The sequence below is a fragment of the Onychostruthus taczanowskii genome, unplaced genomic scaffold, assembly GCF_017590055.1.
Source record: "Onychostruthus taczanowskii isolate IOZ18803 unplaced genomic scaffold, ASM1759005v1 scaffold43, whole genome shotgun sequence".
NCBI lineage: Eukaryota > Metazoa > Chordata > Aves > Passeriformes > Passeridae > Onychostruthus > Onychostruthus taczanowskii.
Window position 1 is genome coordinate 2,110,775 of NW_024501792.1, and position 22,732 is coordinate 2,133,506.

At 52.9% G+C, this 22,732-nt stretch overlaps 1 protein-coding gene across 1 annotated transcript in view; it reads right to left on the reverse strand.

Moving 5' to 3' along the window:
• Window positions 1–8,471: 8,471 nt before the first annotated feature.
• The window catches only part of NECTIN1 (nectin cell adhesion molecule 1), a 60,858-nt gene continuing 46,597 nt past the window's right edge, over window positions 8,472–22,732 (reverse strand). Inside the window, exon 6 of the mRNA XM_041414022.1 lies at window positions 8,472–14,209. Within this exon, the coding sequence (XP_041269956.1) occupies window positions 13,668–14,209 (542 nt within the window). The 3' untranslated portion in view covers window positions 8,472–13,667. The remainder of the gene's footprint in view (window positions 14,210–22,732) is intronic.

The following is a 22,732-nucleotide window of genomic DNA, read 5'->3' on the forward strand; positions in this document are numbered from 1 at the left end:
GATGTCCTTGGCTGAGGGATGCTGCCTGCTCCCCTGATTAGGTCTCCTTTCTTCCTGATTAGGATTGAAAGCCTACAAAGATCTGACAGCAGGGAACATCCTGACTCGAGATAATCTTGACCTATTCCACATTTTGTAGCACAGCCAGCTAAAGGTTAAACGCCAAAATGAAGGCAGAGCTGCTCTTCTGCCTCCTTCTGCCCTGATATAAGTCAGATGGAATTTTCAGAGCCGTCACAGCCTCTCCCATCGGGGTGTTTGTTGATGTAACTCTCACTTACACAATCAGCCACCACACAGGCGAGTGCCAAGGCATGGCTGCGATCCTGACAGTGCCTCATTTCCCTGGAAATCCCCCTCTGCACAGGCTGGGCCCCCAAAATGTGCTGCTCACCTCCCACACGGCGCTGCTGGTCCCTGCAGAGGGGTGCTGGGAGTGTCCTGCTTTTACTGTGTGTGTGACGGGGGCAAAACCACTCCCCAAGGGTGCTTAGACAAACAAATGCCCCGACCCCTCTGCATGGTCCTTTTTCTCCCTGCCACAAGTGGGAATCCCTCTGTCCTTCTCTAATTTCCCTCCACTGAATCCCAGAAATCTGGGTATTCCCTGGGTGCTCAGCTTGTTCCCAGCACGGTCATCCCTCTGTCTGGGTACTGATCACAGCATCCCTTCAAGATCCCTGACCACTTTCCTTCCCTCTGGCATTTTTGCCAGCCCAACTGGCACTTTGAGGCTTTTCAAGCCTCTCCCCAGCCTCTGATGAGGTTTTGGGAGAGCCTGCAAGTGCAGTGTGTGGATCCAGCCCTCCCTGGGGTGCCTGCTTTGAAGTGGACACTGGGATGTGCTTGGCTTTCCTGGGGATTTCACACACATTCCAGCAGGGAATGGCTTTGCCATGCAAGGCTCTCTCCAGTAATGACCAGTTTGTCCCTTTGCTCCCTTCCCCTGCAGGAAACACCATCCTTGGTTAAATAACATCTGGTTAAAGAGCTGCTGGCCGCAAAAACATGTCTGGAATGTGGCCCTAGCCCTTGGTGACCTCCCTTTTGACGCTGCCAGTGGCCACTGACAAGGACTGGGTTTGGATGCAGCAGTGGGAGCAGGCTGTTAACCCCTGGGATCCAGCAGGGATGAGGATGCTGCAGAACTCTGGTGGGAACTCCACCACAGATTCCTCTTCCTGGGCTGGTTTTTTCTCCAGCAAAGAGGGGGCAAACACGACCTTGCTGCCACTAATCCACCCCAAACTCGCCTGCCCTCTCTCCCTGCCAGCCCCACAGACCTCCTGCATCCCACACCCAGGACGTGCAGGATGGGGAGCACCCCAGGTGTTTTGGGGAAGGAGATGAGCCCTGGAGAAGAAGGGAAATGTTCCCTGGCATTTCCTCTGCCTCGCAGCCCTTAATTTTAGTTCTGCTTCATTTCCTTGCAGCTTGGCAGAGTAATGAACAATCAAATCCCTTTAGTAATTTATTTCTTCTGCCGCACAGTTTCGAGGAGGTGATGACACTTGAAATTGCCTCTCCTGGAGGGATGGAGGGGCTGGATCCTGCAGCCCATTACACCAGAATGTTCCTGTCCTGCTCTCAGCAGCCTGCCCAGAGCACAGCGTGCTCCCAAACCCATGTTCAGGCAGAGATACAGCCCTGCTCCCTTGATGAGTCCATTAAGGTCACGCTATTACAAGCAGCCACCAGATGAATTCTGTCAGATAGAAGGCACAGGAACTGCAGCTCCGGCTCTCATCATTTGTGTTAATAGAGTTAATTTGCTCAACGATCCCCAGCAGCACTCCTGGGAGCGTCTCACTCTGCCTGGCCGTGTGCCCCGGGCTGTGTTTGTCTCCTGTTGCCGTGGGGGTGTTTACAGCAGCGGGCAGCTGTGTCCTGGATGTCTCCAAAGGATGAGCTCACCTCCCGTTTGCATCCGGACCCAGGGGATGCCCTGCAGGGTGAGCAGGAGCTGCTCTGCTCCCCTGTCACCTGGCCAGAAGGGCATGGACAGGGAAAGGGGGACATTCCTCTGCTGTGCCCGGGCAGCTGCAGCAGCAGGGAGGGCTCCAGGCTGCTTCTCACACCCCTTTCCTTCTTCCTCTCCCAAAAACCATGAGAGCTGCAGCAACCCGGACCAGAAAGTGACTCCCCAGCCTCCTGGAGCAGGGAGGGAGCTGCCAGATGTGTGAGGATGGATCTGCTGGATGCTCCTGTGGCTCTGGTGCTGCTGCCTCCCCTCCTGCCCCTCACACGCCTTCCAGGACTGTCACCGTCCCTGTCCTGGTGTCCCCAGCTGTCCCCACCCAATCCTGCTCCAGGAGAGGGCCCTGGTGCAGGAAACAACTCAGGCTTCACCTTCCTGACCCTTTTCCTGATTTCTCCCTCCTGTTAATGGCACTGAAAGGCTCCTCACACACCTTCTCCCCTCACCTAGCTTCCCAAATGACAAAAGCAATAATTAGCCGTGCAGCCTCATTGAGCAGGGAGTTTCTCAGCTTGGACACAGGGAGCTTCCCCCTTCTCCAGCATGGAGCAAATGGAAAAGCAGGAAAGGGAGCAACCAGTGAGCAGCACAGAGAGCTGAAGGCCATGGGTACAAAAGCCATGGGTACAAAAGCCAGGGGGACACAACGGGACTGAAGAACAGCCCTGCACTGTTCCACAGGCACTGCAGCAGGTGGATGTGGCCAAGAGGGCTGAAATGACCCAGAAAAGGCACAAGACTTGAAAAGATGCTCATGGTCTGTCTCCAGAGACTGGCACACTTTTGTTTGTGGCTTCTGAGATGACAAAACAATTTCCCTGTGTTTGAGGGTGGCAAAGCTGAGGAGCTTGCTGGACAGCATCTCCTTGGATACTCCACTTATTATAAGCAAACAGAGGGGTTGGAAGACTCAGCTGAGGAGATTCCTAAGTCACTGCTGTTGGATTTTTACAATTTGTTAGAATAGTTAAATTTGAGAAGGTTAAATTCCAGCAGAATGGAGGAGGGCACAGAGAATGACTCGAATCCTGCACGGTGGTTTCCTGGCACCACAGGAAAAGCAAACACAGGCTCCAGGTAATAAAGAATTAAAAGGCAGGAATATAATCAATGCCAGTCTGTGAGGGTCATGGGAAATGGGCCTTGTCAGTCAAACACAATGCCATTTTTTTTCTTACTAAACCAGTCATGTCATCAAAACAAGTGTAGAGACGGGATGGAAAATAGATTTAGAATGACTGACAGGATTTGGGAGTTGAACACAGAGGCTGCCAGAGCTGGTCAGTCACAAGGTCACTCCCTCACCCAGGACAAGCCCTCCCCACCTCCAAATCTCCCTGTCCCACCCCAATCCCCTGCTGGGTGCCAGCCTCTGGGCTCAGCTGGACGCCAGGAGAGGGGAGGTGACCCCTCAGTGACACAGGGCCTTGAGGAAAGGACATCCTGGGGAAGGGACAGGGCTCCCAGAGCCTCTGTGGAGGGTGCAGAGCTGCCTGTGCACATCCCTCCTTTTGGGGACAGGCTCCAGCAGCCTCCTCCTCTCCTCCCCCCATTCTGTTGCTCAGGTAACACTTTCAAGGCAGGTCTTCCAAGCAAATTTTTAGGTCAGTTATAATTGGAGAAGCTCACACGGAGCTATAAAACATCAGTTAATATGCTGGAACTATCTAGTTAAATGCCAATTATAAAACCCCATAAGCTCCTCAACTCAAATATATTAATAACATAATTAAACATTTATTGCTTATGCAAATTAAAAGTTCAGTTAATCGGACGTCAACGAAACCCCAGGAAGTGACCATTTAAATAACTAATTTCTCTTTAATTACGATTCCTCCCCGTTGCAAAGCCCCCCATGCCATCATTGCTGGGCAGTGTTTACTCCAGCTTGGCATTCCCAGCCCATTCCCCTTCCATTCATAACCCCAGACAGCTGCAGCATTCAGAGCACAGCTGGCAGCAGCTGGACTGGGCACACTGGGGGGATTATGGACCTCGGGACGAGCACCTCGGGCTGGGATCAGCTCCCCGGGTGGACAGATCTGTGTGCCAGCAGAGAGCCACTGTGCATTGTTCTGGTGACACTGGAAGGGCTGGGAGCTGCAGCAGTGGGGTGAGGCTGGAAATGAAGCGTTTATTCCTCGGGGAATGGAGGAATTTGTTTCCCCCGGTGAGCAGAGCCATACGGGTGGACTCCCTCCCTCCTCCCCTCCCTCCCTCCCTCCCTCCACGGGCAATCAGTTAAACCTGACAGGTGTGAAGCTGGCAAATCTCTTTTCCAAGCCCTGAGGAAAACAGGCTGGCAGGAGTTTGGGGTGTTCAGGGAGATGAGGGAACATTCCCACACCCTCCCTCCGTGGGGTGAGTGGTGGCTCAGGGTGGGTGGAGGGAGGGAAGGTGCACCTGGGGCTCAGGGTGAGGCTGGAAAAGGACTTGAAAACCACAAAAATCAGAACCCTCCCCTCCTCTCCTCTCACAGCTCCCTTAGGATTTGATCCCTAATCACCTCCTGGGATTTATTTTGCCAGTGCTGAGCTCCCCAGCAAACCACAGGACAGTGTCTTCTGCACAGAGGCAGAAAAATATCATTTACTGTTCACATTCAAACTGTTTTCCTCCCAGAATTCCCAACAATTCAGACAAATCCCTCTGCCTGCTTCCTACCAGGACCTGGGTTTGGTCCAGCAGTTGTGAAATCTGTGGAGGAGGGAGCATCCTTAGCTCACCTTGAGCCTGGCTTAGTCAGATGAGGCCACATTCACCTCAGCTGCCGAGGTGAAGGGAGCAGCTCGGATGGCAGGTATCCATAAATCACTGCCTTTCAATAATTCAGCCCCTGGAGGGTGGCACAGCATTTTTACCCTACATTTCAGGTGAAAATATCAGCCTGGCTGTCTGATTTCTGCTCGCCAGGATGTGAAATTCCAGCAGTGCAACACGCATCCATTTTTTTTTTTTTAAATTTTTTTTTTTTTTTTTAACAGGCTGAGCCTTGTTCTGCAAATACTCTCTAAATCCAGGCTGCATCTAAACACGTCTGGGAAGGCTGTGAAATGCCTTGTTTGGAGGAGGAGAGAACCAGCCCCCCTCTGCTTCTGCCAGGCACCACTGAGGGCATCTTGAGGCTCAACAGCACTTCTGGTGTCACAGGTCCCTCAGCTGGAATCCATTTGCATAAAGCAATTTCCTCCAACAAATATGTTCATACAAATCAAACTGGAGATTGCAAATAATTTGAAAGTGAAAAAAAAAAAAATCAAAAAACAAACCCAACCCTAATCAAACATATTTGCTGCTACAAGTAATTCAGCCTGCGCCGTGAGTTTCTCCTGGTTCCATTTACCCAGCAGTGGCTGGAGGAGATTTAATGGGCTCTGTGTGACCTTGAGTGCTCTGAGCTGAACAGCAGCAGGGCTTGCCTCTCAGCTCACAAGGAATTTGGGATTGAAGGTCACAGATTTCAGCGACCTGGCCTGTTTCCAGTGCCCCCTCACAGGTTTAACATCTCCCAGTCCCCACCTCCCCTTTCTGCTGGAGCCCTTTGGCTCCTGCACTTCCAGCTCTGACTCTGTGGATCCTGGGAGGTCCCCCTGGTTTTGGGTTTTGTGCAAGGTGTTCATCCCAGGTGCTGTTCCAGGGATATCAGGCAGGTTCTCTGGAAATTCCCTGATCACCCTGAGCTGCATCTCACCACAAATCCTACTCCAGCTCCTTTATTTCGGCAGAAATAAACTGCCAGGGTGGCCAGGAATGGTGAGGGAATGCACAGGAGGGGAACCTGGCTCTGCACCTCCACCAGGGACATTCCAGCCCCGAATTCCAGGTGCTGTCAGCAGCGAGGGGAACCCACCACTCTCAGCACTGTGCACTCCACAGCCACAAATCCCCTCCTGCCCTGATGCAGCTCCTGCCCTGTGCTGCTCCTCAGGGCTCTGCAGCCCTTTTGGGGCCAGCAGGGCTCTCCTGCAGATCCGTGCCTTGGGAAAGGGATCCAAGACACTTTTTACTCCAGCAGGCACTCCCACCCCCAGCGTGTTTCTGCTTGGTTCCAAAGAAACCCAATCCTTGGGGGCACTGCGTGGGGGGCTGCTCCTGCTGCCTTCAGCCCTCTGCAACCCGAGCTGCCGAGGAGAGGCCCCAGGCCGTGGGTTTTATCCATCACCACTGAGCTCTCAGCATTTCCCAGCCCAGACGGCCCCTCCTGTCCTTCTTCCCATCTCAGCCCCAGCTCTGCAGGGCTCCTTTTGTTCCTCCCCACCCCCAGAGTTGGCCGGGGTGGATGAGGCAGCTGCTGGGAGCTGTGGTCACTCCTGAAGGAAAGCTGCACCTCCAGCAGGTGCCACGGCTAACAGGGCAAAATGAGGAGGGGGAAAATGGGGAGAGAGAGACACAGCCCAGAGAGTGGTCACAAGTGCTTTTGTCACCTTGAAGCCTGGCTCTTCCTCCTCCTCCACAAGGAAAGCATTCCAGGGCTGTCTCTAATCCCCCCCAAGCAGAGTGGCTGAGCCCTGTGAGCAGCACAGGAGTTTGCAGGGTTCTCCTGCCAGGCTGCACACTGGGCACCAGCCCCAGGGACCAAACCACTCCTTCCCAGCCTCGTCCTGAGCATTGCCCTCTCCCTCCAGCTCCAACCCGAATCTGGGTCAGCATCCCTCTCCCTCTGTGCTGGGCAGCTCTGGGCTTTGGCTCAGATTTGGGTTCAGGCCTCCAGCACATCACCCACGTGCTGAGGTTGGGTGCAAAAAGCCCTTCCCAGGGAGTATCCCACTTTCCCAGAGGATGGCAGAGGAGCTGCTGGTACCAGTGCAAGGACAGCAGAAATGTTTCCTCTGATCTCCTGCCTGCCTTGTCTTTCCCTCCCTGGCCAAAGCCTGGCCTTGATCTTTGGGAACAAGGCTTCCTTTGCAGGCTCCTGTCACACAAATGTCCTTCCCAAGGCAGGACATGGGGACATTGATGTCTCAGGTTTCAGCTTTTCTATTTTTCAGATTCTGTGCTACTTCAGTGTGTGGGTCTGTGTTCATATCAGGGGATGGGGAGCTCTGTGCACAGAGCAGGGACACAATTCCTGCTCCAGCTGGGCACCAAGGACAAATGATCCAAATCTCAGCCCAGGAGCACAAACCCCGTGGGCTGGAGAGAGAAAAACAAGCAGGATGGGAGTGCAGGGGCTGAGCTGGAATTGGACACTGAACTGCAATGTGCACATGGAGCAGAGCTGATCCCAGGGAGAGACCCCGTGACCTCATGATCATTTTGTGACCATTTTGGGTTGTGCTGCCCAAGGTGGATCCATTGAGGCTTCTTAATAAATCCCTGCTTTATTCTTTAGCTCCATCGAGTCTCTGTTCTAGGTCACCCTTCTCAAGGTATCAATATGCCCTGAGCTCACCCTGAGCCTGCAGAGGGTTTTGAAGCCCCATTGCCAAGGCAGGCACGTGTGGCTCTGTAAAACATCCTCCTGTGTCTCTGCATCCTGGCCCTGCCACATTTCTAGGGAAATATTGACATTTTCCCAATAGCCTGTCCCATCTGCTGCAGCCAGCAGTGAGAACTTCCTCAGCCACAGACACTTGTCCTAAATTTTCACAGATTTTTCCATGGATTTTTCTGCCTTGTGTTTTTCCGGCTGTTTATTTTTAAGCTCAGGTTAACTTTGGGCCTCAGCCAAGGAATTTCACTGTTTACATCAACAAAGGGAAGCTCTCCCAGCCTTGTTTAGCCTGCACTGGATCTGCTGTCCAGGAATTCCACACAAAATCAGCATGCCAGTGGCAAACCCAGTCATTCCCAGTCACATTCTCCAGCCCATTGCTGGAGATCTCTGAACCCTTAACCTTCAGCCTTCACCTGCAAGCAACTCCCCTTCCAAAACACAAATACAAATAATTGGAAATTCCAAAAAACCACTGCATATCCTGGGATAATTCCAACCCAAACCATTGCCAAACAAGTGCCATGTGATTCTCCTCACTGAGTGCAAAACGACGCAGCCACAGATGCCCCAAAAAGAAGGAGAAGGTCTCTTTTTTTAAAATTCTTTATTTATAAAAAAGTACATTTTTTTTTTCCACAGCTCAGCCACTATTGGTTTTTTATACAAGTAAAAGGAAGGGTGATGCAACACCCCACCCACACAAATTATAACCATGAAAATACCTCCCGCCCCCCAACCCAGGACTCAAAATGAACAAATTACAAAGGATGGAAAACAAAACAAAACAAAGCAAAACAAAACAAACAACAACAAAAAAAAAAAAAACCAAAAAAAAAACCTAAACCAAAACAAAAAAAAAAAAATCCTCAAAAAAGAAAACAAAAAAAAAAAAAAACAGAAAAAACCCCAAACCAAAATCATGAAAGTCCATTACATTATTATTATTATTTTTATTTTTTATTTTTTACAAAAGCACTTACAACACAGATTACAAAATAAAAAAAAAAAAGAAAAATAAAAAGAAATAAAAGAAAAAAAAAGTGGGGTTGGGGTTGTTTGTTTGTCTGTCTGCAGTTTTAATTCCACAATGATCATTACAACCAGAGGTCGAAGAAAAAGAGCGATAAAATCACTGGAGCTGAGGAATCATGTTTTAAAAAAAAAAGAGAAAGGCCAAAGAAAAGCAAATCCAGATCCTCAAGGAGAGTCCCTCCACCAAGAGCAGAGGCTCTGACTCCGTGTGCTCCTTACATTCACCCCGGGGGAGTCACACAGGGAAACCCCCTGGTCCCAAATCCAAGCCCAGCTTTAGGCTTGGCTTTCCTTCCCTTGCTGATGGGCTGAGCCCCCCCTGCTCTCCCCCAGCCCCTCTGCCCTTGGGCCCCGCTCCGGGTGAGTTTGGGATTGATGGGAAGGACCCAGGACCTTCAGAGCCTCCCTGTGCCAAGGATTCCCCTGGGAAAAGCCCAAACTGGCAGCAGATTCCCTTGGGGGGAAGGCATGGAAGGAGTGCGGGGTGGGGAGGGTGAGGGGCTGTTTGACACCTCATCAGGACAGAACAGGCAGTGTCCCCTGTCCCCACAGCCTGCACACACCCCGAATTTCAGTGCTGCAACAGCAGGGCTGGAGGGAAACTAAAAAGTGGATTTTAACCTGCTGGGAACCTGGGATCCCCCATTTCCACACCGGGAAGCTCAGAGCCTGCAGGAATGGCACAGCTGAGCCCCACAAGAGCAATGGGGTTTTTCCCTCCACCTAATCTGCTCCCCAAACCCCAAAAGTCAGCGTGTGCATGTGAGTGCTTGTGCATGGTAAAGGGAAAGAGCCAGCAGAGCAGCAGCCCCGTTCCAATCACACTCCCTTCTCTAACTGCCTCGAGATCAATCTTTGGAGTCTCTCTCTCCCTAACCCTCCCTGATTTTTGCTGAACTGTTGTTGTGTTTCTTTTTGACTCAACATCAGGAAAATGGCTCCCTTTGTCCCTCATGTCTTTGTAGTCAATTCGGTACAACCATCTCAGTTTGTTGATTTATTTCATGAGGAAATCTTCAGGTTGTTTTTTTTAAATTTTTTTTTTCCCTGCTTGAATGAATATGATTTAACATGGGAAAAAAAAAAAAACCCAACAAACCTGGTAATTAAATAAGGGAAAATAACATCACTAGGGTGAATTGCAATGAATAATCCTAGAGAAAAGCCCCAGCAGGGAAACAGCTGGGGTGTCTTTGTACATAAAGCACAGGCTCGTTGTGGGCTGTGGGACAGATCTGTTTGCTTGCACAGCTCCCTGAATTCCCAGGGAAGGAAGCAGGGGATTGGCCCAAATTCACCTGAATTTTGGGTCACTGACCTCTCTGCTGCCTGCTCAGCTTCCCCACCCACCCTGAGGTACCACAAGCTTTGTGATCCAGGATGAGGCTGGGAAAAGGGAGAAGCACCAGGCTGATGTCTGTGTTCCCAGCAGGGTGAAGGCATTCCCCAGGCAGAAACCCAGCCCGGGGGGGCCACACCAGTTTGGGACTGGTGTGAAATGGGACATTTCCTGCAGAGCAGCAGCTCCCTGGCACCGAGCTGGAGAGGAGGAGGCCTGTGGACAGCTTTCCTTTCCCAGCTGGAAGCTCCCACTCGATCCTTGCCAGGTCCCACAGGGGCATTTCCACCTCCTCAGCACCTCTGGTGAAAGGGGGGTGAGAGAAGCAGGGATTTTTCATTGAGGCAGCCTGTGTGGCACTCCAGGCTGACAGAATCTGCCCTCTGAGGGAAATTGGGGCACAAAGGGACAGGTGACACCACTGCCAGAGCAAAGAGCAGCCCTGCTGCTGAGCCCTGCACGGTCCCAGCTCATTCCCTCCCTGCAGGATGCACGTGGTTCTCCACTTTGGCCTCTCTCCTGAGCTCACCCCTGCGCTCAGGTGGGAACAGGGATCACTTTCTGCTTGATGATGCTGGAAAAACTCATCTAATTCCCTTCAAGGGTCCCCTCAGAGCAATTTAACCCAGAAAAGGCAGTGATGCTATTACTGGACCAAAACAGCTCTCAGATGAAGCATCAATCTGATTTTCTTCCCCCACACTTCTTTTTTCTTCCACCTTGCTACGGATTAATGGTTAATCACTCGGCTAATTACCACCCCAAGAGTCTCTTGGCCATCTAGCTGACCTTGCAAGGGACAGCAAGAAGCAAATGACAGCACAGAGGTGGCATTTCTCCATGGCTGTGGTGATAATTGCACCAGGGGAGCAATGCTGAGGAGCTCAAGGATGAGAGAAACGCAGCACTGAGCCTTGGGCTCGCAGGGCGCCTCGCTGCTGTGCCAGGCAACGCTGCCTAAGGATCTTCCACTCCAGGTTCTGGATGAAAAATGCTCATTTGACCCCTTTTCTGAACCACTCCGAGGAGGTAAGTGGCTGAGCTAAGTCCTGAATTTGGGCTGGTGCAAAAAGGGCAGGAAAAGGTGCTGCAGCAGGAAGGGAATCGTGTAGAGGCTCCAGCTTGGAAATTCCACACTGCTCCACTCTCTCCTTTCCTTTCCCTGGCTCCCACTGGGTTTTTGAGCCCTCACTTCAGTGGGCAGTGTGTGAATGGGCAATAAATAAATAGTCCAAGGAAGGCTACAGCTCCAAAAATGACACCTTCAAAGGCAAGCTAGTAACTCCCAAAGCAGATTTCTTAGGGTTCCTTTGCTCTGACCTCTCCCAGGCCCTCGTGCCCCACTTGCCAGCCCTTGCACCTTTGTTTTTTAGGACACAGAGCTCTGGGGTCAGCATGGTGGCAATTGGCCAGACCTGAGCAGTGGCCTCAACGTGAAGAATCACTGCTGGATGCTGCAGATTTTATAAAAGATTGTTTTCTTGCAAAGCCAGCCCCTCACAGGGTGTGCCTGGGCTGGGGGAAATCTGCAGGGCAGGATCTCACAGGTGCCTGCTGGTGCCTGCCCAGAGCTTGCTGTTGGAGACACTGAACCATCCTGTTCCCAGCCTGGCTGTGGGGCTCAGATCTAAAGGATTATTCACTTCAGAGCTGGGCTTTGCTGGGAATTCTCCCTGCACCACACACTGAGCCAGATTACAGGCTCTCCCTCTGGGGCAATCAAAGCCCTGTGTGTGCTGCTCTCCCAAGGCACTGGAAGGAAGTCATTCCCACCCCTAATCATCACTAATCAGAGCTTTGGAGAGACGTTAAGAGGTTTTATTCCCTTTATTGGGGTCTTTCCTGCTAGCAGGGTGCTCCTGGTGGCAGAGGACGGAGCTGGGACGGTTCAGCCTGAGGGATCCCGAGGGAATCTCTGCCTGCCCTGGCTCTGAGAGGACACAGCAGCCTTCCTGTGGCATGTGGCTGTCATGCCAGAAGCCAGGAAGCCTGAGGGGCTGGCAGGAACAGCAGAGAGATTACAGCCCTACAATTGGATTGCCCACTGCCCTACCCCACTAATGCAATCAGAGCACGCTGGGGATGGCTCAGGCTGTGCTCTGCACCGGGCACCTCACAGGAAAGGAAAGCTTTGGAGGCTGCTGGATCAGAGATCTGACCTTGACTCATCTGTGTGGGTCTGCCTCTCCACTCTCCTCCCTTTTTGCAGCAGGATAACCGCTGTGGAACAAAACCCAGCGGGTAAGGCAGGAGGAGAATTAGTCCTGCTATTTTTAGATGTGCATGATAATACAGCTCAGAAAACTGGGGATTTCTTTTCAAACAAAAGATTTATTTATACATCAAATTAAAAAAAAAAATAATAAAATATAACCCACAAGAAGAAAAATAAGCCCCAACCCAGTGAATCTAATTTGGAGATGGTCGGTGTGAGACAGAGGGCCCTGAAGTCTGGAATCCCATTTATTCACAGAGCAGAGATAGCAGCAATCCAAACCTCCCCAGCACAACGCCGTGGCTCAAGGCAAGGAGGGAAAGATCAATACCCCAGGCTCAATCCCTCCTACCCTGTCTGCCAAGCCTGTGCTCAGGAGAGGGATGTGATATTGGAAAAGTGGCAATCAATGCCACCTACGTGGTGCAGCCACGGGCTGGGGTTGTTGCTAGGAGAGAGAGAAAGAGAGAGAGAGAGGAGCACCCCCATGCTCTGACCAAAATAAAAAATAAAGTGTAAACACATGACAATTAAGTCTTAGTGGTATAATAAAATAAACCTCAGGGGCTGGTCCTGCCCTGCCTGGGTGTGCAGGGCAGAGCTGAAGGCAGTGAATGTGTGGAAGCAAAGTGTCCCCAGTTGGTCCCTTCCCCAGTGGATGTGCCCGGCACAGTGGTGCCCCAGTGAACTGCTCTGTGGCTGGTACCAGAGACAACAACAGCAAGAAGAACAAAAAAGAGCCAGCCTTTCTCTGAGCCATCACAGGGGGAAAAGTGTCAGCAATAAATACTCCTTTTCTTTCGTTTAAAAGAACACTCAAACAAAGACAGAAAAATGAAAAGTCAGGCGATAATAAATTGTAGGAGGAAAATGGCAGTTTTGTTTCCCTGCTCTGCTATCAGCCCCTACACCTGGGGTTTGGTCTAGGGCGTTTTTCCCCCCTTTCTCTCATTTTCCTTTTATTGAGTCATTAAAAACTGAGTGTGGTTCTCTCCAGGTGTGCAGCAGGCAACGGGAATGTCACCCAGACCCCACCGAAAAAAAAAAAAGTGATTGGGGGAAAAAAAAAACCCAAAATCCATTCACCTGATAATGGCACCTATGTTTCCATCGCCATAAAACTCTCCTGGCCTCCGTCCTACGGACAGCCCACCTGCCCCCCTCCCAAGGTTAAAAAACAAACAAAGAAGACAACATACAAACAAATTTCCAGTGTTTCAGGGGGGTGGGAGTGGGAGGAGGAAGCCTCGGGGAGGGAAGGGCACTCTGAGACATGAAGACACAAACAGAGTGTAATATACAGGCTGGGCAACAGTCGTTAAAGCAAAGAGTAACACCTAAGCCACCGACCAATACAAACACCACAGAAGGGGACGAAAGTCGTCGAAGAGAGAAATTAAAAAGCCAAACCAAAACCGAGAGAAAATAATTACCCGACCTCCCGCCCTCCCGCACGAGCCCCGCCCCCCTCCCCAAAAAAAATGATCCGTAAGCAAAGCCGCCCTCCCTCCCCGCTGGCCCCCAGCATCCAAAAAGTCTGTGCGGGGCCGGGGCGTGCGTGGGTGTGCTCGGAGGGATGCAGGGGAGGGAGGGCATCGCTCGTGAGCGTGTTTGTGAGCGTGTGTTTGAGTGTGCGAGTGTGTGAGTGTAGCAGAGGGGCGTGGAGCTACACGTACCACTCCTTTTTGGAAATAAAAGACCCGTCGTTCTGCGACACCATGTTCTCGGCCAGGTCGAGCTGCTCGGGGTCGTACTGGAAGCCGAGTGTCCTCTCGTCGTAAGGTTCGGGGTGGGCCTCGCCCTCGTCGACGGTGAAGTAAGGCCTCTTGGCATCCTCCTCGTAGGCTTTGGGGCCGCCCAGCTTGCGCTCGCCTCCTGCATCCTCGTCCTCGTCCTCGTAGGTGCTGCCGCCCAAGGGGCCCGGCTTCTTCTCGTCGTCCGAGTCGTCGGGGTACTGGAGGTTCTGGGCCATGGGGGGGTGGTGCTGTGGGATGCCAGCCTTGCTGTAGCCGTTGCCGTACACGTGCTTCTTTGTGCTGTAGTCACCCTTGAAGGTGTGACGCCGGCGCCGGAGTACCACAAAGAGCACCACGGCCACCAGCAGGACCAGCGAGACGCCTCCCACTACGCCCCCAATCACCGGTGTGGGGATGTTCGGCTGCACCATGGATTTGTGATCATCGATTGGAGACGGGGTGTAGGGAAATTCTGGGTAGGAAAAGACAGATGGAAGGGGGAACAGTGTCAAACCATGCGGAAACGCGCCCTCCCTCCACGCTCTCATTGCCAGTTTGGGGTGGGGGGGTGAGGGGGTGGGAAGATGAGGGTAAGGAACAGGGAAGGGAAAAACTGGGGAAAGGGGAAGAGGGGTGTCCTCACAGGGTCAGCTCTGCCTCAGCAAGGGGAAGGTGCCGTGCCAAGCTGGCCAAGCCTCATGCAGGAGCCCAGCAGGCTGGAAGCAGTGGTTTGCCCTCCCCGGCCCTCCTGGTGTCTCCAGGCGTGCTCAGATCCCACCAGCCCCGAGTCTTGAGTCCGGACGCGCTCCGTTTTACCAGCTGACAGAATTCCAGTTCCAGTTTCCCAGAGAGGAGAGTGCTCCTGACAGGGAGCGAGACCTCCAAACCCCACCCGAGGGTGGCACCGAGCTGCTCAGAGGTGCCACCAGCTCTGTATCCCTCTCCTCACATCCCAGCCCGGATCAGAACCAAGGCAGCAGCACCCTGTGATCCCCCACCCACAGGTGCCCTGTGGCTGCACAGAGATGCTCAGAGCCCTGCTGGCTCCTGACCCCTTGTGCTGACCCTGCAGCATGAGGACACAGCCCTCCCACTGCTTCTTCCCCTTCCTTGGCCAGCACAGTGCCACTCCTCCTGTTAATCTTGCTCCTACCCTGACCTATTTAAAAAAAAAAAAAAAAAAAAAAAAAAAAAAAAAACTTGAAAAGAGGCAGAGGAACAGAGGAAAGAGATGAGAAGGCAGCTCTCTTTTCTTTCATGCAGTTCAACACCTACACTTTGGCACAGATAAAGTTTGAGCCAGGACTTCAATCAACCTTCCTGGGCAGAGTTACAGCCCCTGACTGAGCTCAGAGCCTGTTGAACACCCGTGTCCAGCAGGCATTAACACCACATGCTTGTCTCAGCCCTTCACCTGCCTCCCAATTCAGGCAGCAGGCGCCCTCTTAATGCCCCGTGGCAGCCTTGTTTTTGCACTTGAGACCTCTCCCAGTGCTTTTCCCACCTCCAAGGCCTCTCTGCCAACCCCGGAGCCTCCCAGCCTTCACTTTTCCCCCAGCAGCCAAGGAGAGGTGCAGACCCAGCAGCAAAGTCAGCATCCCTGAGCACAGCCAGGGTGGGGTGATGGGCAAAGAGGGGCTCAGAGGCAGCAGATTCCAGAGGGATGAGAGGCAGTGACTGCTGCCTACCCCCCTCCATGTCCCTGCTGGCACAGCTTAGCCCAGCCACTGAGGGAGAGGGGACCAAGGAGCTTCCCCCAAGTGAAGGCACTGCAACAGCTGCAGGTTTTGGACAAGGGCACTGAATTCAAGCAATTTCTGGCCTGAGCCATAAATGTTTTAGGGTTTTTTTGTGCCTGGAAGATGATTAATTCCTGCCTTTCCTGAAACATCAACCCGACAACAGCGTGTTGGATTCTGCAGTGCTGACTTGCCTGGAGCAGAGCCTCCTGAGGCTGAACCCACACAGAGAGCAGCCCACTGGGCAGAGTGGGCTGGGGGACAGATGGAGGGTCCCTGCTGCAGCCAGAATGAGGAGCAAGATGCTGTGCAGGCAGGAGCCAGCATTTTTTCCCCAAGACAGCCTTAGAGAAGCAGCAAGGGCGTGTCTTGCAGCACGGGGAGCCGGGGCTGGGCTGTGCAAAGCCAAAGCCACATGTTGCATCAACAGAAGGCCTGTCCCAGCCAGCTGGTTAATGCAGAACCTCTCTGCAGGGACACCAGGGACAGTCACGTCCATCTCCTCGTGGTCCTGCCTGCTGAGGGCTCAGATTCAACCACACAACATCCACACTGTTCTCTCTACCCCTGCCCAAGCCACCCCCCCAGGCTGCTCCTCACTGTCCCAGCCTCTGTGGTGCCCAGTTCCCAAAGCTGTGCACAAAGCAGGGGAGACCTGGAGGCTGAGTGGGAGCAGGGGAAGCCCAGCAAATCCCCAGGGGCTCAATATTTCATTTTCCCACAGCTCTGAAGCTTCCTCTCACCCTGCTGTTCCCTACAGCAAGGCTGACACTGTGCGTGGCCCCACAGGTCCCAAAACCCACCCTGAAAACCCCAGATGTGCTGTGCAGATCCCCCAAACCACACAGACCCCTCTGCCTTGCAGCTCTGGAGAACAGATCTGAGAGGGGAAGGCAGTGCCTGATTTCTAAAGGAGCTTGGCCCACTTTCCTGCTAAAAGCCTCATTAACAGTCCAGGTTGGATGCATGCAGAGAAAACGGGGGATGTTTTCCTGCCTTTCTCAGGAGATATTTATTTTTTCCCTGCCCTTTGTGCTGCTCACCCCTGATGTAGCCCTTGCCACCCCCGTGCCACCCCCGTGCCATGTGCCATGGACACGAGCAGGAACACATCCATCCATCCATCCATCCATCCACCCATCAGCCATCCATCCATCCATCCATCCATCCATCCATCCATCCATCCATCCATCCATCCATCCATACCTGATGCAGCCCTTGCCACCCCTGTGCCACCCCCCCTGGCACTGCCAATGCCATGGACATGAGCAGGAACACATCCATCCATCCATCCATCCATCCATCTACCATCCATCCATCCACCATCCATCCATCCACCATCCATCCATCCCTGGTGGATTTCACACATCATTCAGTCAAGGAACTATTTTCTCCCCTCATCCCATCCCCACCCTCCATTCCCATGCCAGAGAAAACAAACCCAGACTGTGGGAAGGGAGAAAGAAGGAAAGAAAGAAGGAAGACAGGGGGAAGATCAACCACCAGCAGCCCCAAATCACCCACAGAGCTTCCTCCCTCCTCATCCTCCCTCCGGTGCCGGGACAAGGGGGTCTCTGGGGGTTACTGGGTGACCCTGGGGTGGGGTCAGTGTCAGGGGAGGAAGGGGTCCGGCCACTCCAGAGCCCGGCACTGCCACTGGATGGCGGCACAGACCCACGCTGGCTCCGGAGCAGGGTGGGCACTGACCCTCAAGGGATGGGAGTGTGTTCCCGGGAAGGAAGGAAGGGCTGTGCCCTGTGACAAGGTGCCTCGGCATGGCAGGTGGCGAGCGGGGACCAGCGTGTCACCTGTCCCTTGATCCAGATCCATTAACGACCGCCAATCCCGCAAATTGGGATCCGCCCCTCTGCCCACCCCGTTTCAAACAGAGCAGCACCAAGGGGAGAGGGGGAAGTGTGGGAAAAGGATCCCCTTTTTTGTGTCCAAGGGGGGGGCGTGAAATTTCTGGAACCCGGTGCGATTCCTGAGCGTGCTCGGGGGCCCCACGTGAAAAATCCATTAGGAAGAGTCTGGAGAGAATTAAAGCCCCTGTGAAAAGCAGCCTGGAGAAACAGGAGACAGCGGAGCCGAGGGAGGGGAAACAAGCCAGGCTTTAATGCCAGCATGAAAAGCCTCCCCCCGCCTGCCACCCCCCAGCCCTTATAAAAAGAGGGAGTGCTGTATGAATAGGAATTAAAGCAGCAATACTATCTGCCCGTGCCCGGCTCTGCCAGCTGTTGCATTCAGCCCAGCTTCCTGTCCCTGTGCCAGCAGCCAGACCTCTGGGACAGCAGCTGGGAGAGCAGGGAGAGAGGCAGGAGGTCACCCCGGGCTCAGCCTGGCACCTGGCCCAGCCCACAGGTTCTCTTTGATCCCTTTGCAAGGCTCCAGGCATCTCCTGCCCTCTTCCTGCAGCAGCCCAGGGCTCAACAGTGAGGCCACAAACTTCCCCAAACCTTCCCCATCGCAAGAGTGGCTTCAAAAGTACAGGCTTTAAAGAATCCCATCTTTCTCTTAATGGCTGTTTTTCAATAAAAATGAGGCGCATGCAAATCATCCCACCTGTCCATCAATCCTTTATCTGCTGCTTTTTTTGAACCTGCTGGCCAATTTTAGTGCTGTGAGAGAAGGAGCTGAAATTATCCCTATCAGAAAGCTCCTGGAGACGGCTGGAGTGGGATCCTTGGCAGAGGTGGGAGCCAAACCTCATTAGACATCAGAGAACCCAGAGGGACAGGAGGCTGCTCCCAGGAGCAGAAAGGGCCCAGATCAGAAAAAGGGTATTTTTAGATACCCAGTAATTCTTCTGTGATATGCGGATCCACTGGAAATCAGCTTTCAAAAGCTCTTCTGCTCATCTGCTGAGATATTTTAAAAGACTGCTTCCTGTGGACATGTTTTTCCTTTAAGGCCCATTACTGTCCTTTTCCCCTCAATCCTAAGGACCGAGGGAAAAGCCAGCACCAGCCCAAATTCTTCCTGTAGCCACAGGCACGGAAGACAATATCAAACTCCAGGAGGAATTAGCTGTTGGACATGTGTCAGCCCAAGCTCTTCCAGAGGAAGACTCTGGATTTCCTTCTACCTTGGGAAACCAAACATCCACACAATGTGAACAGCAGCTCCAGGGAGGAACAGGAACCTGAATTCCAACGTATTCACGGGGCTTCCCAGTTCCCAGATGGCCTTAGCAAACACAGAAATGACCCTGTAGGGTTTGTTCAGGAGCCAGATTGCTGATGGCAAACTTTCCCTGCCGGAACAGCCCACGCCAAATTATCCCAGGACTTTGCTCGTGTGTTAAGTTATGTACACGAGGGAAGATAAGGAGAAACCTCAGGACAAAGCTGCAATTTGAGAAGCCCAGAGCACTGCTGACCTTCTCCCTCCCCCCTGCACCTCTGCATGTCCATCTCCAGCTTTCCAAGCTTTCCCCTCCCTCCCAGCGGTTCCTGCAGGGCGGGTGGGGATGGAAAAACCTCTGGCAGCTAATCCAGCAGTTCAGCAGCTGCCACTGGCCTTTCAGAGTGTGACGGCTTTCGGGCCAGATGCCAAACGTGTCTTAGGTTTTAATCTCTCTCTCAGGTCACCTATCCCCTGTCAGTCAAGCCCTGCTCCCGCGGGGGTGCTGGCACAGATGCCACCAGACAGGATGCACAGCCACTCTGGGAGATTAGCATCACCCAGAGCCCCCTCGGGGCTTGCTCCTCTTTGACCCCCCCGGCCCTCCATCCTCCCACCTAAATCTGCCTGGCTTTGGGAGCACCTGCTGCAGGAATTGGGACTTAGGATTTCCCAGAAAGGGCTTTTCCCAGCCCAGCGCGGCGTGGCAGCAGCTCCAGTGAGCCCCACGGGCTGTCTGCAGTGACCTTGTTGGGACGAGAGCGCTGCTGGTGTGTAAATAACTCCCTGCTGGAAGCCAAGCTGGCAGGGGGGGGTCAGCAACCCCTGCCAGATTTTCCTTCCCCCCAGCCTGTAGCACATCCAAGGCCAGGGCTGCAAGGCTGCTGGCACAGGCTCTCCCTGCTGCCCCAGCTCTGTGAGTCTCCTTCAAAGGTCCATTTGCCATTTTTTTCCCTTTCTCCTCGTGCTTCCTCTGGCTGGAGCCAGTGCACAAGTGGGTGAATGTTTGCTGCACAGGGCCAGGGTGTGTTCATGCTCCACTGCACCCAGAAGAGCCCATGTTCATGAATCCATGGACATTCCCAGCTGAAAACGCTTTATTCCTGCCCTGTCCCTGTGCATGCAGCATTGGGAAAAACATTTCCATGGCCAGAATGAAAACTGGGAATCTCAGGTAGGAATATCCATGGCCAGAATGAAAATGGGATCACACAGGTGTGTAAGTCCATGGGCAGGACAAAAATGGGATCACACAGGTGTCAATATCCACAGCCAGGATGCAGACTGGGATCACAGAGGTGAATATCCATGACCAGGATGCAGACTGGGATCACACAGGTGTGATTATCCACAGCCAGGGTGCAGACTGGGATCACACAGGTGAATATCCACAGCCAGCATGCAGACTGGGATCACACAGGTGAATATCCACAGCCAGGATGCAGACTGGGATCACAGAGGTGAATATCCATGACCAGGATGCAGACTGGGATCACACAGGTGAATATCCATGGCCAGTTCTCTGTGCAGGACCACCACACACATGCAGTCCATAAGCACAGCCTTTTATTCTGTCACCCACTGCCTGTAATAAATAGTTACATGTCACACTACATGGCTTGCCTGTGACTGACAAAGGTCCTGCAAGGCAGGAGAAGCTATTAGGGGAACAGATTGCTGGAATAAAATATTAAATTTCCACTTATCAATCTCTTTAATGCGCCATAACTCTCATGGAAGCATTCAGCCTTCTCCCTCTGAACAAATTGCCCTCCCCATCAGGGGGCTGGACCAGCCCTGCACTTTTCCTCTCTGGGACCTGGAGGGAAGATTTTGGGTGGCAAAAGGGGGGAGAACAGGGAGACAGAAAGGGGGAAAGCTGCTGCAGGGTTTTCTCTGCATCAGCCTTCTGTGTTGTTTTTTTTTTCCTCCCAAGGCTGGCTGCTCACTAGATTGAACTCCATTTATTGCATGCAGCTCTTGAAAGAGGTTTCGTGGTCCACTGACAATCCCTAAATTGCCTGCAAGACCCAAACAAATGTACCTGTAATAGCTGAGCGAGGAGGGCTGAGCCCTCCCCAGCACCGGCTAATCGCTCCTTAGGGAGAGCTGGATAAACATATTCAGATCCCATGAATTATTAAAGGATTTTTTTTTTTTTTTTATGTGGTGCAGGCCTGGCCTGTGGGGTTGGCTGTTAATCCCTCCTTGAAGGGCAGCTGTGGGTGTGCCCTTCATTCCCTCTCATTTAACCTCAACCCCACAGGCCTGACCTTTGGGAACCAGCTGAGATTACAGGCAGGCAGACACCAACCCAACCCAACCCCAAAAATCCTGCCAGCCCTGTGCTGGTGGAGCCTGAGAACGATGCTCTTTTCCAGTCCTCTGAGAAAGCACCAGGAAAAGAGACAATTCCAAACCCCAGAGGGGGAACCCACAGCCCCTCATCTCTGGAGGAGCCTGTGCAGGTGAGCTGGTGCAGCCACCTTCGGTGCCACTGTGGTGCTGAGACACATCCAAACGGGCAGGAACCACGGAGAGAGGGCTGTGCCTGGTGCCCTGACACCCCAAAGGACATGGGCAGGCTGGACAGGCAGAATGACAGCAAGAAATGCACACAGAGGCTATGGAGGGATGGGAAGTGAGAGCCTGTTACTCTCAAAGTCTTCTTCAGTCCCTACTCCACCTCATTCTGTGTCTGAGGGCTGAGCCTGGGGGTTTTTAAGCTCTGCTCACTGTTTCAAACGTGCCCCAGCATTCTGGATGCTGCGTGGGATGGATTTCTGTTGCCAAAGGGAGTCAGCTCAGTTTGTACCCCAGGAACACCGAGGTGACAACTCCCCTGGAATGGCCAGCAGCTGATTTTGGCCGTGACCTTGCCCTGGTTTTGGGTGGTTGGGCAGGGCTGGGCACAAAGGGCTTTGTTCTTCCAGTGCCTTTTGCTGGCACAAGAAACAGCCCCCAGAGAAATGGCTGTACCAGGAACAACTCAGCAGGCAGGGATCCAGGGCAGGAGGTGTGAATGAAAGGCCCGCTACAGTGATAACGATCATAAATAAATACCGGGTAATTAGCATCTAATTAGCACATCCCACCCATTGACCTCCAAGCACTTGGCTAGAGGAAGATTAGCCTGGTTTGCCCAAGTTACAGAGAGGGGAGCTGAGGTGCTAAACACGGAGTTATTGCTAATTTTAGCTGCCCCAGACTGGCTCTGTGCTTGCTCAGCATTTACCAGCAGAGAAAGCTGGTGGAGGGGGCTGGGGTTTCATCACCCTCAGGTCAGACAACTCCCCAAGGACTGGGGTGGCAGGAGAGGCTCCGACTGCTTTGGGCTGGACAGAGGAAGAGGTAACAGCCCTGGGAGCCTGTCCTGTGTTCCCCGTGCCTTGGAAGCCCCCAGTGCACCTCGTTCACCTCACTGCCCATCCTGTCCGGGCTGTTTGCAGCCCAAAGCTCGCTGCAGTGTGGCTGTGCCCCACCTCACTGCTCCAAGAGGCACTTCCAGCCCTCCTGAGAGCCACCAGTCACTGCCTGATAACCCAAATGGCTCCTTTTGCCCCAAATGAACGGGATAATTGTGCCTTTCCTCCTCTCAAAGCACCCACAGCCACTTTTCCCCCTTGGCGATGTCTCACAATGTCAGTCTGACTTTCAGAAATCAGGTTATTGCCATATGTTATTTCTACTCTTGAAGCTATTTCTTGACATGACTTTCTCTCCCTGACACTACCTAAGCTTGCCCACGTGTCTTTCCCTCCCTCCTGTGGCCACAGTGCTTTGCAGCCCGTCAGATTCCTTCTGTCTCCTGTGACATCACAGCATCACTTCCCACTGCCTGCATCCTGGGATGGTGTTCCTCCCTGGAGCCCAGACAAAGCTCCTCCAGCACCCACAGGGATCCGTGGCAGGCAGGTGAGTGAGTTCACAGAGCAGCACGGCAAGGAGCTCAAATGAAGAATCATGAGGATTGCCCAACACCAGGAACACCAAACACCATCCTGACCAAGTGACTCATCCATCTCCTGCCTTTCTGGCAGTCTACATCCTCATCCTGCCCCTTGTTCTGATCAATATCTCCCTGACGTGCCTCTGCTGTTAACATGTACAACAATCTCTCTGAATCCAAAGCA